General features: G+C 40.0%; 1 protein-coding gene across 1 annotated transcript in view; it reads left to right on the top strand.

The window, feature by feature from the left end:
- FSHR (follicle stimulating hormone receptor) overlaps positions 1-11,699 on the top strand; it is an 86,231-nt gene extending 74,532 nt beyond the window's left edge. Inside the window, exons 9-10 of the mRNA XM_051616147.1 lie at positions 2,907-3,092; positions 7,969-11,699. Coding sequence (XP_051472107.1) covers positions 2,907-3,092; positions 7,969-9,196 — 1,414 coding nt within the window. The 3' untranslated portion in view covers positions 9,197-11,699. The remainder of the gene's footprint in view (positions 1-2,906; positions 3,093-7,968) is intronic.
- The last annotated feature ends 2,078 nt before the right edge of the window (positions 11,700-13,777 follow it).

Here is a 13,777-nt window from a genome sequence, read left to right as displayed (position 1 = left end):
CCTGTTTTGGAAAGACATCAATTTTTGAGTTAAAGGATTTCAGTGCTGATAGTAGGCAAGTAAATAAAATGTCCAATTGCTCCCACACCTATACACATTCCTTCCATACACAAATACAGAGTGTTTCCAACTTGGATTTTCATAGGTTCGATTTTCAGCCATATTATTTCATTCAATCATCTTCTGGTGCTCCCAGAACTGTAGTGGCTTACACCAGCTTTTCTGAAGTCCTTAGGAGTTCTCTGGCTGTGTCCTGACTCAGATGCAGAGCTGTGGTCCATCTCATCCTTACAATTCTTCTTCAATGGGAAACCCACATAGGGGGACCACAGGAGAGCTCCAGTAGATCCTGAACTCAACAGCTGAGTCCCTGAAGCACAGCCAGAGATCAGTTTAGATACAAGCCAGGAGAAAACTGTTCCCACTGATCAATTTACCCCTTTCTGATTTCTGCTCCTTCAGCCATTTCTTGCTATTTCTGTATATGCCTTTCAAACCTTGGTCAGTATTTTTGCTAGTCCAACAGAGACTCCCAGTGGGAAAGAGAAGTGACTGGAAAAGAAGTCAGATTTGTTTTGCTGCTCTTAGCTTGACTAGCAGCCAAGCAATACAAGAGCATGTATTCCAATCACCAAAGCTTTCTGATTTGATTTCCTACTGACACTTTATTGTCTTGTTCATCATGCTTATTTAATTTATCAAGTCTCTAACTAGAGAAGAACCTTCCAAAGAACCTCTGCCCTGAGGTGTGCTCATGATAACTCGGTGGATTAAGTTTCTAAACCACCTACATAATGTCTGTGTTTGCTGTTTGGGCCCTATCAGTGGTGTTTCAATAAGTATCCCTAACAGACATGACAGCAAACCCTGCACTAATATGCGAAGTACTTTGCCTAATTCACTTCTGTTTATGTGCAATAATAAGCACAAAAAGAAGGATTTGTAAAAGTAGAACATATTTTAATGAAAAAAATATTTAATATCTATTAAGTTATTTAGAGATGCCCAGAGACAAAGTAACATTTTGGCTATTTTTAAGTCTAAGTGACATTCCTACTTGTTATTTCCAACTAGCATAATAACAGTTTAAAACTCATTACAGATTTTTAGCTAAGAAGCCAAAGAAAACATTTGCCATGAAACAACAGAGGTTGCTCATTGCAACCTGAGTACCTCTTCAGGTGTCTAAGAAACTGAGAGCCTAACATTTCTCTTCAGCTGCTGCTTTTAGCTCCTATGAGTACTGGGTCAGGCCCAGTACAACCTAAGGACCGTAGAGTGGCTTCTCTCAACCTGTCCTGCAGAACTTCAAAGAATTTCTGATTCCACAGGTCTGTCTCACCCTTCCAGTAGAAGTTAAGGCCCCAGATCAGGGCAGAGGAGTGGGTTCTGTGTTCACTCCTCTGCTGCCACTCCTCATGGTCCAGATGTTGAAGGTGGTACATTCCTTCAGTCTGGATGCAAAGCCTCCAGCTGTGGGCACAGCATGGACACAAAGATCACCTTTCTTACCACCAGTAACTGTTTTACTAGCTGCCTATGAGTTTGTTAGACAGGCTCACCCATAAGCTAAAGACTGTGATTTCAAACAGAGCCACTTCCCAATATTAATTTTGCATCTTAGAACAGAGGTGCAAGTATGCCTAAAGTTGATAGCAACTGTCTAAAGTTTATTACATGCTGCCAAAACCTGGTCTCCCCCTCACATGGCACCATATACTGCATTAGTACAATAATAAAAACAATTTGTGCATGTTGGGTAATAGAGATCGAAAAATGTGTTGTCCTGACATCGGACTGTTACAGATGAATTGGAAACTGTACCTTGAAGGGCACATGGAGAAAATTACAAATATTGTCAGTCCAGTTCCTTGACTGGGGAAAATTCTTTTCTTTCTTCAGAGTGTAACAAGCAGAACAGCCTCAGCAAGCACTGCATCCGCAGTCAGTCTGAGGCCATATGAGCACAGGGAGGATGGGGTGCGCTCTCCACCTGTCACAAGCTGAAGGGTGCAGTTGGTGCCCTACAGAGGGAAATGTGGGAACCTTTTTCCCCATTTGTTACACCTTGAATTCCTGAGTATCTTTCAGCCTGGAGATGAGGCATCCTCGGTCCCGTGTGGCATAAGTCAAGATTTAGTCTGTGCATAATGCTTTTCCTTTTAAAATCCTCACTAATGCGCTCTTTACTACATTCTTAGCTGCTTCTTCCATTGCTGCTTTTGATAGCCTGTCCCACACAGTAATTGCCTTCCACATAAATACATCTCTCCTAACCTCCTGTAATCTTGGCCCTTTTTTTACTTCAGTCTGAGCTCTCTTTGCTTTTTAAATCTCTGGAAATGTTTTGTTATTTTTGTTCCTCACAGTTTGAACTGTGTCACCCCAGTCTCTCTTTATTCACTTTTTCTTCCTAATGAGTACAAAACTTGATATCCTCAACCTCTCCTCACATCTGTACTTCCCTGTGAGCTTCCCTCTTCATGTTTATTGACTTTTCCACAGCAGCCTTCCCATGAAGTGTTGTTCATGTAACAAACTTCTGTTGTGATTTCATCAACGTTTTTGTTCTGTAGCAGTATTCTGGGGTGGTTGGTGTATTTACTGGCTGTTTACTAAACTCAGAATCAAATGGTTTATGTCCCTGCTAATTCTTATTCAGAGAGTCTGGGGATATTGTTTTTCCTGTTTCTCAAACTAGACTAATGTAATTTGATTGTTTGCAATATGAGCTCAGGTTTCCTGAAGGAACACCTAATTTATCTCGGATTGTTTTCAAGCATGGATTTCCAACTGATATCTTTCCAATCACTACTCAGAATGAGTAGGACAGTCTAAAACACATGTCCACCATTGAGCAGGAGTAAATTTGCTTCTTACCAAGATTTTCATATGTTTTCTTAAAGGGATATTTCAAGGACAAGAATCAGTTTCCTGCCAAGTCATGGATTAGAGCTCATTAAGAAGCTAAGAGCAAGGTCTACATACAATTTTAAAAAGCTTCCTGATTTAAGCAAATTTAGATCTTTGATTGAGGCAAACTTCACCTATCCTAGCCATTGCTGTGCATTTAAAAACTGGAAAAGACAAAAGTAAGTTATTTCATTTGCTTTTCTTTTGGGTACTTCTCAACACTTGATAGTGAATTAAATAAATTTCCTTAATATCTGGATAGAAAAGGTGTCTTCAGTGCAGGTAAGTAAATAAACAGAAATAAATAAATATACAATACATACTAGTTTATGCATGTTACACAGTGCACTGCCTCTCCATTGCAAGGGAGCAATAAATATTTATAGCTGTGTTAGCATCAGCATTTTCCCCAGCTGTTGCTCTAGCCCCCACCCATCATAGGCCCATCTTTCACTGGGACCTGTGGTCCAGGATCAGCCTGCAGCCATGCTGAGTGATCTTAACCTCTTCTCTCCAAAAGTCACATTGATGTTGGATTACAGTCCAACCAAGTGCCATGGATGCATTAACATTTTTGGACTTGAGTTCTGAAATGGTTAACCTAGAGCAGACCCCTTATACCCAAAACAACAGAGTGGGGTAGCAGGCTAGTGTATCTTTTGAGACTCCCGAAGTGATTTTCAATGTTTTCTTTAATTTTCCATTAGCAAACGGTAATGAGACTTCAGTGATACTGATTGAGTAATTTCAGCTGCTCAGATAGACCTTAAATATATTTGTTAACTAGCTAATGAGCCTCCTGAATTTGTGCCACTGGAAAACATGCGGAAGTGTTACCTAGAGAAACTCCTGTTATTGTTCAAAGTTCTTCCTTTACTGGATGTAAGACTTGTAGACTTGGAATTTCCCATGGCACCAAAAAAAGATATGGATCAGTGTTGCAATTCAAGACATTGTCTTCAGAAGTTGCCTAGAGCTTTGAAAAAAAGTCAAACTATACAGAGAAAGTATAAACTATTAGGAGCTTCTATTTTATTATTTGTAATAGTAATTTATTTTACTTTTAGCATTGTACTGACACCAGACAATGAAAGATAACTGATCTTGCTTGTGCTGATAGCTAATAAATATCATCTATGTGTGTAAATAGTGCAAGTCTGGTGGTGAAGACTGCAGTGATAGGGAAAGTATCTGGCAGAGTACAACCCCCATTGTACATTTTTTATTCAAAATGCAAAACTTTTTGCTGGGAAGGTTTATCAGCAGGAGACATTTTCACATACTTCTGCAGGTTTATGCAGGCACAGTGCTTGGTACCTTGCTAAGTAAAAATGGGTTCAGTCCTTCTAGCACTGGTGGTGAAGTGATATTTCCTGAAGAGTCCAATGGAAGTATGTTTTAGTCTTGAAACTGCAGAGGGACCTTGATATCACTAGGATTCATATTTTTGAAGGTACTTGGCTTCTGGGCTGCTTGGGCCATATCAGGACCCAAATCCCAGAATCTATCCCTGAAATCAGTCAACTGGAAGTTTCAAATCCAGACTAAGAGTTAATATTGAAAGAAAGCTAAAGGAGGATATGGTCCTGATTTTATGGTAAACTCTCAGTATCTAATCACCTCACTTGGGCTTTAAATAACTTCCATGTGAAAGTGTTTTCAAGAACTGGAAGAGGCTGCCCGGGGAAGTGGTTGAATCACCATCCCTGGAGGTATTTAAAAGACTTGTAGTTGTGAGACTTAGGGACACAGTTAATCAGTGGACTTGTCAGTGTTAGGTTTACAGTTGGATGTGAGGATCTTAAAGGTCTTTTCCAACTCAAATGATTCTATGATTTATTTTTTTTATGACACTTGCACCAGGGAATGAAGTCCACAGCACTCATTTGCCTCTTAGTACAGCCTCCACTTTCAGAAGCCTCTCCCCTGGCAGATAAGAATCCATGGAGTTCACAGATAGCCCTTCCCACATCCTGGGCAAGTGCAATTTTGCAAAGAAATGGCAACGAACTGTGCAGAACTCACCTAACCCAGCAAGCCAGGTTGGAGCACCATCCAGTGGTGGGGCTGTTTCTGGGGCAAGCCTGGTCATGACTTCATGGTCTCCTATCATTTCAGGTGTAATATAATGGTAATAAATAGTATGTGAGTTAGTGATGCTCTTCTTTGTATGATGTATGATTATTTGAATACATGTGCAAATTAACTGAATCACCCTGTTCAACAGAACAAAGTTGAGTGTATTTATATATGTTAATAGTTACCAGATGTATCTTTTAAAAAAAAATAACAGTAAATGCAAAATTAATAGAACCAATTATTTACATCAACTCTTCCTCTTAACTGCTTTAAAACTTAATTTTAAATGGTAATTTCTTTCACACAGCGATGTGTCTTGTACTGAAATTGGTGGGAGACTGATATCCTCTCTCCAGCTTAGAAAGAGGAAATGGATGCAGTTTGGTTCAGTTTGAATTGTGACAGCATCACCATATATTTCAGCAGAGATTAGTCACACCTATAGTAGCTACACCAGCTTTCATTTCAAAGCAGGTTTCTTGGCAGCTGGCACAGGCTGCATGTGCATTGAAGACTTCACAGATTGCTTAAGAGTTATTACTGGTTCGTGGTGCTTGATTACCCAAGGTGGATAATCTCTTTGGCAACAGCTGTGCTTGGTTCAGTGCGGCAGGCATTACTTGTGGTGGTGGGAACTACTCTGCTTCCATGGCTGTTTGGGTCTCAGAATGCTCCAGGTAGTCCAGGGAGGATGAAAAAGATGCCTTGTCACCCTCAGAAGTGCATTTCTAAGAATCATGGCAACAGTAGGTGTTCACATGGGAAATCTGGGAAGGTATGAAGACAGGGATGTGTAGTACCCTTCTGGCTGCCTTGTTTATGTAAAAATTCCCCTTTTTGAGACTTTAGCAGCACTGAAGAAGCATAGATATGTTGCCATAGTAGATCATGGTTGGTCACCTCTCCTAAACCTCTCTGCACCAGCAAATAGGCTGTTATAAGAACAGAAAGCTTAAACCTGTTAAAGAAGCAGTGCTTTCTAAATTTTGGAGGTTGTTGCATCAAGCACAGCTCTGCCAGACTGAGATGCAAATTAAAATGTAGGCAATTTTGATTTATTTATTTATTTCCATTCCACATAGTATTATATGATAAATATTGATCTGTAGATTTATCACACTGGAATACTGTTATGCTGGCCAACAGAAGGTAACTTGCTTTAAAGGTAAGCCCAGTGCAGGATGTTGAACTCCCCTCACATTTTTCTGTGACTGGAAAATATCCTCAAAATGTGAATACAGCAGAGGCTGGACATGAAAACCCTCAACTTGACACAGAACATTATGAACTTCAGCAAGCTTTTGGCTTTCTCTGACATAAAGACCACTTTGTGCCTAAAAGAATGGCATTGATACAACTCAGCCCTTCCATTTGATCGTTATTCTTTGGAGAAGCTGTCACTTGAAATCCTACTTCTTTTAAAAAACCTGGCAGCCTCAGGAGTCATGTTTGGCCTTCATCTCATGAGTATATAATATTGGTTGCTCACAACTCACTTGATGTCAGGTTTCAGTGAAGATGATTGGTTTGAGATGGGGCTTAATACAGAACCTAGGCCAGGACTATTTATTCTGCTGAGCATGTTTCACAGCACACAAGATCCTGCTGTCACTGGATCCAGATGGAAGGCATAAGATGACCACTTGTGCAAAGGCAGTCATTTTTGTTTATTTTGTCAGTGCACTCTGCCAACTTTAATGCTGTTCTTTAAGTTGTCCTTTCTTTCTCTAGTTTGTTTTTCAGAGGGTTTACTTGAGTGAAGCAAGGTAAAGTGATAACAGAGGATTATATATAGACAGAATAAATGAACTCTGTTAGGCTACCTATTGCCGCCAAGGGAAGCGAGCGTCCCATGCCAAAAATGCTGTAGCTCGTTGCACTGAATGCACTGCACAGCACAGAGGGCAAATATCCCAGGGCTAAGAAATGGGAAGCAGTCAGTACCAGAGAATAGCTCTCCTTTCCTTGGGTGTCTGAAACTGCCCATCTTCTCTGCTTATGGTAAAGGTAACCAGCCTGAGAGGCCTAATATGGTTCATCAACAGCCAGGAGACTTCTCACCATGCATCATTGGAGCAAACAAAGCAGCTAACACCATGGGAACCTGGGTTTATTTGGGGCTGGTGACTGTAAAATAATTCAAGAATTAATACATTGTAATTATAAGAAAAAACTGAATTGGCTGTACATAGCAGGCTTGCCAGGGGATAGATTTAGCTCCAGGCAGTGCCACCATAATTTGGTAATAGGTTTATTTTTAGCTTGTGGCTGAGAAATGACTGGATAAAAGCATTTCCCTCAGTTCATTTATGAAAAATCACCAATTGCAGTAGCTTTCAGTGCCCTCAAGTGCTTGTTGCACTCAAAACTCAGGGCTTTTTCTCCTGTTATTCTTCCTTGGAAACATATTCCCTTTCAGATAGAGAACTGTTGATATATTGATCAATACGCTGGACACCTCACTTACCCTTATGCTAGCAGAACACAAGGGAGCAAAATGTAATGTCTTGTTATTGCTATTGTGACCTCCTTAGTTTTCTGCCTCAGTTGACAGGTAAGATAAAAGATATTGGTATTAGTACAGAATGTTCAGAACCTCATAGGAAATATCCCTCATCTTCTGGTGCTGGGCTTTCATCAGTTTCCCTTTCTAGCAAACTTTTTAAACTTGATTTTTACAAGATGTAGTAGTGAGTGCACAAGGTCAAAGGGTAAAATTAGCTTGCCCAGATCAAGTAAAGGAAACATCAGGCTTTCCTTTCCCTTACATTTTATGATGTTTCAAATCATTTACACTTTCATGTAATATTTTAAAAATAAGAATCAGCCAGACTATTAATTTCAAGCTCCAGGGTAGTCTATATAATCAGCTAGCCAGAAAAACTGAGCTATTAATGGACACTGGGTGATCTTTTTGTTTGCTATATGCCTCATGCTGTGTCTCTTAGTTTCCAAATACTGTTTTTACAATTTCAGCACTGAATTACATCCAATATGTAGCATATCTCAGGCCAAGCAAGACCTTGATGAGCAGACTGGCAATAAGATACACAGACGATCTGCAGCTGAAGATTATGTTTCCAACTACGGCATAGGATTTGACCCAGCAGAGAGTGAATTTGACTACGGTTTATGCAATGAAATAGTGAACATAGTTTGCTCACCTAAACCCGATGCTTTCAATCCATGTGAAGATATCATGGGATACAACACTCTGAGAGTCCTCATATGGTTTATTAGCATTTTAGCTGTCACTGGGAACATTGTTGTCCTCATTATTTTAATAAGCAGTCAATACAAATTCACCGTACCTCGTTTTCTAATGTGCAACCTTGCATTTGCAGACCTCTGCATAGGTATCTATCTGTTGTTTATTGCATCTGTAGATATTCAGACCAAAAGCCAGTATTACAACTATGCCATAGACTGGCAAACTGGGGCAGGATGCAATGCTGCAGGATTTTTCACAGTGTTTGCAAGCGAACTCTCAGTCTACACGCTGACTGTGATAACTCTGGAAAGGTGGCACACCATCACCTACGCCATGCAGCTGGACCGCAAGGTTCGATTTCGTCATGCTGTTATTATAATGATTTTTGGCTGGATGTTTGCTTTCACAGTGGCACTTCTTCCCATATTTGGAGTGAGCAGCTACATGAAGGTCAGCATCTGTTTGCCCATGGATATAGAAACACCATTTTCTCAGGCTTATGTTATCTTTCTTTTAGTGTTGAATGTACTTGCATTTGTGATCATATGTGCCTGCTACATCTGCATCTACTTTACTGTGAGAAACCCTAATGTCATCTCTTCAAACAGTGACACCAAGATTGCCAAGCGCATGGCCATACTGATCTTCACAGACTTCCTCTGCATGGCGCCCATATCATTTTTTGCAATATCCGCTTCACTCAAGGTTCCTCTCATCACAGTGTCCAAATCCAAGATACTTCTGGTTTTGTTTTACCCCATAAATTCCTGTGCTAACCCATTCCTCTATGCCATTTTCACAAAGACTTTCCGCAGGGATTTCTTTGTTCTGTTGAGCAAGTTTGGTTGCTGTGAAATGCAAGCCCAGATTTACAGAACAGAGACCTCCTCATCTGCTCATAATTTCCACATGAGAAATGGCCATTGCCTTCCTGCATCAAAGAACAGTGATGGGACTATTTATTCCTTGGTTCCTCTGAATCACTTGAACTGAAATGCCTTCATGAATTTGTGTCTGAGGCAGTGTGATAATCACTTTCAACTGTGAATTTGAATAATGACTTCATCCTAGTATATAAAATTATTTTTTAAGAGAAAAAAGCTTTATTTCTATTGTGCTATTTTTGTTCAGTGGACAGCCATCAGAGATGAGGCATCAGCTTCATCAGTTCTTGAAGGACAAAGAACAAAACCTCAGTATGTGCCAAACTGTCCTTGTAAAATTGTCTAAAGAAATAAGATTTTAAACTGTTATCTCCCCCCATACAAGCAGAGATTCCCTTCATTCTAGGAAATGTTAGCTTCTTATTTTAATTAAGTAATGGTTATGTGCAGTTGAAAGGAAAAAAAACGCAGAATTATTTTTTTTTGTCTGTGAAGTGTGTTCTAACAGTGACATATTGTTCTTATTATTAATCCTGTCTCCTGGGTTCACAAGAGAAAGGCCAACTTTATGCCCTCCTTCAGCACTGATGAGGAATGACAATATCTTGTGTGGTTTCCATTTTTGTTGACCACAGCAGAGCGGCAGCACGCATCACCAGCTATGCTGGCATCTGCTCTTCCACTCTACATGAACCTGCCTTGCCCTGCACGAAAGTGTCACTTTGGGAAGGATTTGTGTTCTTCTAGATTGGCAGGCTCAGAGAACCAGATTTCACCTGGTCTGGGATCAAGGAGTTTGGTTTGGGGATTGTTTTCAAGGTGAATGAGTACAAGAGAAACCCTTCATAATAAGGGGGATGTTTTCTCAAGTTAGCCTTGCAAAGTTGGGTTGAAATCACTGTTGTGTGTTTGGGCCCTTTGGGTATGGCAAGATAGGCCAACAGGCTGCTCTAGCATGATACCTGTGCATTGCACTGTCTCAGCTCTGCAAGGAACAAGCCCTGTGTAAGGTATCCAGACACAGCTTTTGAAAACCTGAACAAAAGATTTTGTGAAATTTTAATATTTTTCTTTCCCTTTTCTTTCTAAAAACAACAAAACAAAACAAAAACAAAACAAACAAAATAACCAAAAACAAAATGAAAAAAACACCAAAAAAAACCCAAAATCCTTCATGTGCACATTATCAGATGACAATCCAGATTGGATCATTGGACTTGATGATCTTAAAGGTATTTTCCAAGCAAAATTATTGTAAGATTCAAAGTAGATTGAAAGAAAAAATACTCTGTATATGTTGAAATAACAAAAAAAGAAGAAAAATCTTAATCAAGATTTCCTGATTTTACAGGGTTTTTGAGTAACATCTCAATGAAGATACAGAACTTCTACATTATTTGAATATCAAACTTTTTGAGAATTAATCATTCCAAGTCATACAGAATATTTAGGTTTGGGTAGGGTATTCTCCTTCCTACATGTGGGTGGGTATGTTTAGGTAGGTGGGCTTATATGTGGGTATGTGGGCATAAAGAAAACACCAGAACAGGAAGTCTAGCCTTCATTTCCCCCTCACAAACAATTCATGGTCTTCCCCCATGAGATTATAAATCTTTGCAGTCTTCACAGTTAAAAGTGATGTGCTTTGAATATTTCCTGCCTGCAACTCCTAAAATTTCAGTACTAATTCTTGATACTTCTATCCATAGTTTCTGTCGTAAGATTCACATCTCAGCATCTGAACCTGTTGTGAGTAACTCCAGGAGAGGATTATTCATTCAGTGCAAATCATGGAAGGAAGTATAAATCCCCTCTGCACAAAACAGGCAAGATCAAAGACAGTGTGTTTGGAGCAGGAAAAGGGGGGTGGAAATTCCATTACTCAACACAAGTAACACTCCCTCCAAGATCCAGGAGAAGGAAGAATGAAATAGCAAAACAGGAAAGAGTTCACCTCTGGGAAGCTGTTCTGTTGTGACTGCCCAAAAGAATCACTTCTTCACAAATGCTCTGTTATATACAGTGTACTTGAGTACAGCCATTAAAGCCCATCTCAATCAAAGTGAATGAGGATGTTCCAAAATATTCTATATGCATTTAAAAATTCCTACTCCTGAACCTGTTCTTAGGCAAAAAATAAGAGGTGTTCTTTGGCAAATACTAGCCCATTTTAGTTGACAAATAGGGCAAATCCTTGTAGTGCAGCACACCCATTTGCCTGGGCCCTGGCCATTTTCAAGGGCAATAGGATAAGACCCGTCTGTTCAGGAAAGCACAGGCATAGTCTAGAAGCCAGTTTTGTAAATACTCTCACAGGTACGTCAAGCACATGAGTGTAGTACAGCTCATCTACCCAGACACTTGCGGAATCAGGACCCAGTTAAATATGCTTGATAAATAAATACCCCTGAGAAGAGACCTTGCACCTTGTAGCCAGGGTGAGACCAGAGTCCAAGGGGTGAAGCTGTCTGGCCCATGGCTCTTCCTCCAGAGGAGACAAGAGATTTGGAGAGTAAGTGGATCCTGCACTTTGCCTCATCCCATGCAGGAGGACAGCATGAAGATGCTTGAGGCATGTGTCATCCTGCCCACACATGCTGCACAGGAGGAGCTCCGGGAGGGGGGGGGGGCAGGGCGGGGCAGCTCAGGCTGTGTAAGCAGCTCCAAAGCTGGGAGACTGGCTGTTTGTCAAGACAAAAACCTCTTTCTCATATTTCTCAGATGTCCTTGGCTTTCAATATCCTTTCAATATCCTTTGGATTTTAATTTTAAGCATCTTCCACATTGTGAGAAGAATTGTGGTACCTGTATATTTTCCTATGTGGTACATTTTTGTTTATAGAAATTTTTTTAAATGTTTTTACTTCTAAGGATGCAGTAAAAGAAAAAAAAAATGCAAGATACAATTGATTCACGCTTGCAATGTAAAAAAAACCAAACCTGCCGGTGTCTGGTGTGGATTTTCTCAGCATTGAACTTGTTTATGATTGTAATCTTTAAACTATTTTACGTTTCCCTTTCTGAAATCCATTTTAATAAAACCGATATTAAAACTAAGTGCCTTGAGAACAAGTGTATGGCCAGAGATATGCTGACAAAGTATGCAATAAATGTTACGGCTTATCTGGAGAGCTCCATTTCTACAGCACAGCCTCCACAGTCGGGTCACAGTGACCTACAAATGAAATTTGCCTCATGAGAGACTCTGCAAAGTAGATGCTCTTTTAGCTGCCCAGAGAGTTAACAAAGCACAGAAAGGTATGTTTGAAAGCTCTTAAGCAGATAACGTAGTAGCACTGTCCTGTCTTTGTTTTAAACAATCTTTTCTATTCATATACATTTCTTATGAAATAATATATAAACCATTGATAGAACTTTGATTGGAGTTTTTCTTCCTTTTAATATATATGAATTACTCTTCTTGTGTGATGCACCCTAATTTTCTTTCCCCCTTTTATATAGCCAGGGCTTGGAAGCTCTCCTTTGTTGAGTTTCCAGTTCAAACAAGTGTATGTCTGTGTGTGCACGTGTGCGTAGGAGATACAGCCCACAGGTAACAAGGAAGCTGAGTCAAAGCCTAGCTCTGGTTCACAGGAAACATCTCAGTTGTTCCAGCTTGGAGCCAATTGCTAGCTCACTCCAAAGAACATACGACAGTCAACAATATTATAATGCCTTCTGCTTTTCTTCCCTACCTTTATGTGACCCTTCCATTTCCATCTCCACCAAACCCCAGAAAATGCTCAGTTAAAGAGTTATGGCTGCCTTTGCCCTTATGGTGACATCATCAAAGTAACATAAAGAGACTGTTGCTGCCTTTGAGGACACAATAAACAACTACTTCATCTGCTTGACAGAAGCATCAGTCCTTCAGGCATGTACCTTGTGGGGTACCCATAGCTGACCTTCCCAAGAAACATGTATCTGGTGTTGTGATGGGAAGTGAGAAACGGCGCCACTTCAGCTTGGCAGATCAAAGACCATACCACAAAAATTGCCACTGCAGGGTAAGGTAATGGGAGCAGCTGGTCAAAAGAATAAAAGAATCAATAAAAGCAAAAACCTGACTCAGAAGAGAAAATTAGCCATAAGACCTTTTCTTTACAATGTTGCTCTGGGGGTTGCACAGATATGCCAAGCAAGGTTTGCTCATTAGAAGGCAGGTCTGCATTTGAGCTTGTTAAGAATGCAAGATGAGGCTTTGCATCTCATTTAGTTCAAATCATTTGACCACATTTCTTTCCTGTAGATTCCCTCCTAATCATTCCATTGAGGACACAGCAGATAACTTTACATGTAATTTATGCAGCTTTCTTGTTAAGAAGAGTTAATAATGTAAAATTATTTATCCTTGAGGAATAACTTAACCATCCGTCCCTGAATAAAAGAAGAAAAACAAAAGGTGAGTCTGGTTCAAATGGTCAAGTTAGCATATTCAAACCTCCTAACAGTTTTGCATCTTTAATATGGGCACGTGTAATCTTCCAGTGTGTATGCAAGTGGGAATTGCACGTACACACTCTTCTGCAGAATGAGTTTTTGGTCTAAGTACAGGGTTGCAAGCACATACTTGAAAAGCTGGGCCTTGCTGCTTTAAAATATTCAAGCATGGGAGTAGGATTTTATAGCTGTCATCTGGATAATTAAACTTTTCATTAACAGTTGTTCTCAAACCAGTAGGTGACCTTTA

The sequence above is a fragment of the Apus apus genome, chromosome 3 (assembly GCF_020740795.1).
Source record: "Apus apus isolate bApuApu2 chromosome 3, bApuApu2.pri.cur, whole genome shotgun sequence".
NCBI classification, from domain to species: Eukaryota; Metazoa; Chordata; class Aves; order Apodiformes; family Apodidae; genus Apus; species Apus apus.
The sequence above is the reverse complement of the archived record's forward strand: the minus strand, read 5'-3'. Positions and strand labels throughout refer to the sequence as shown.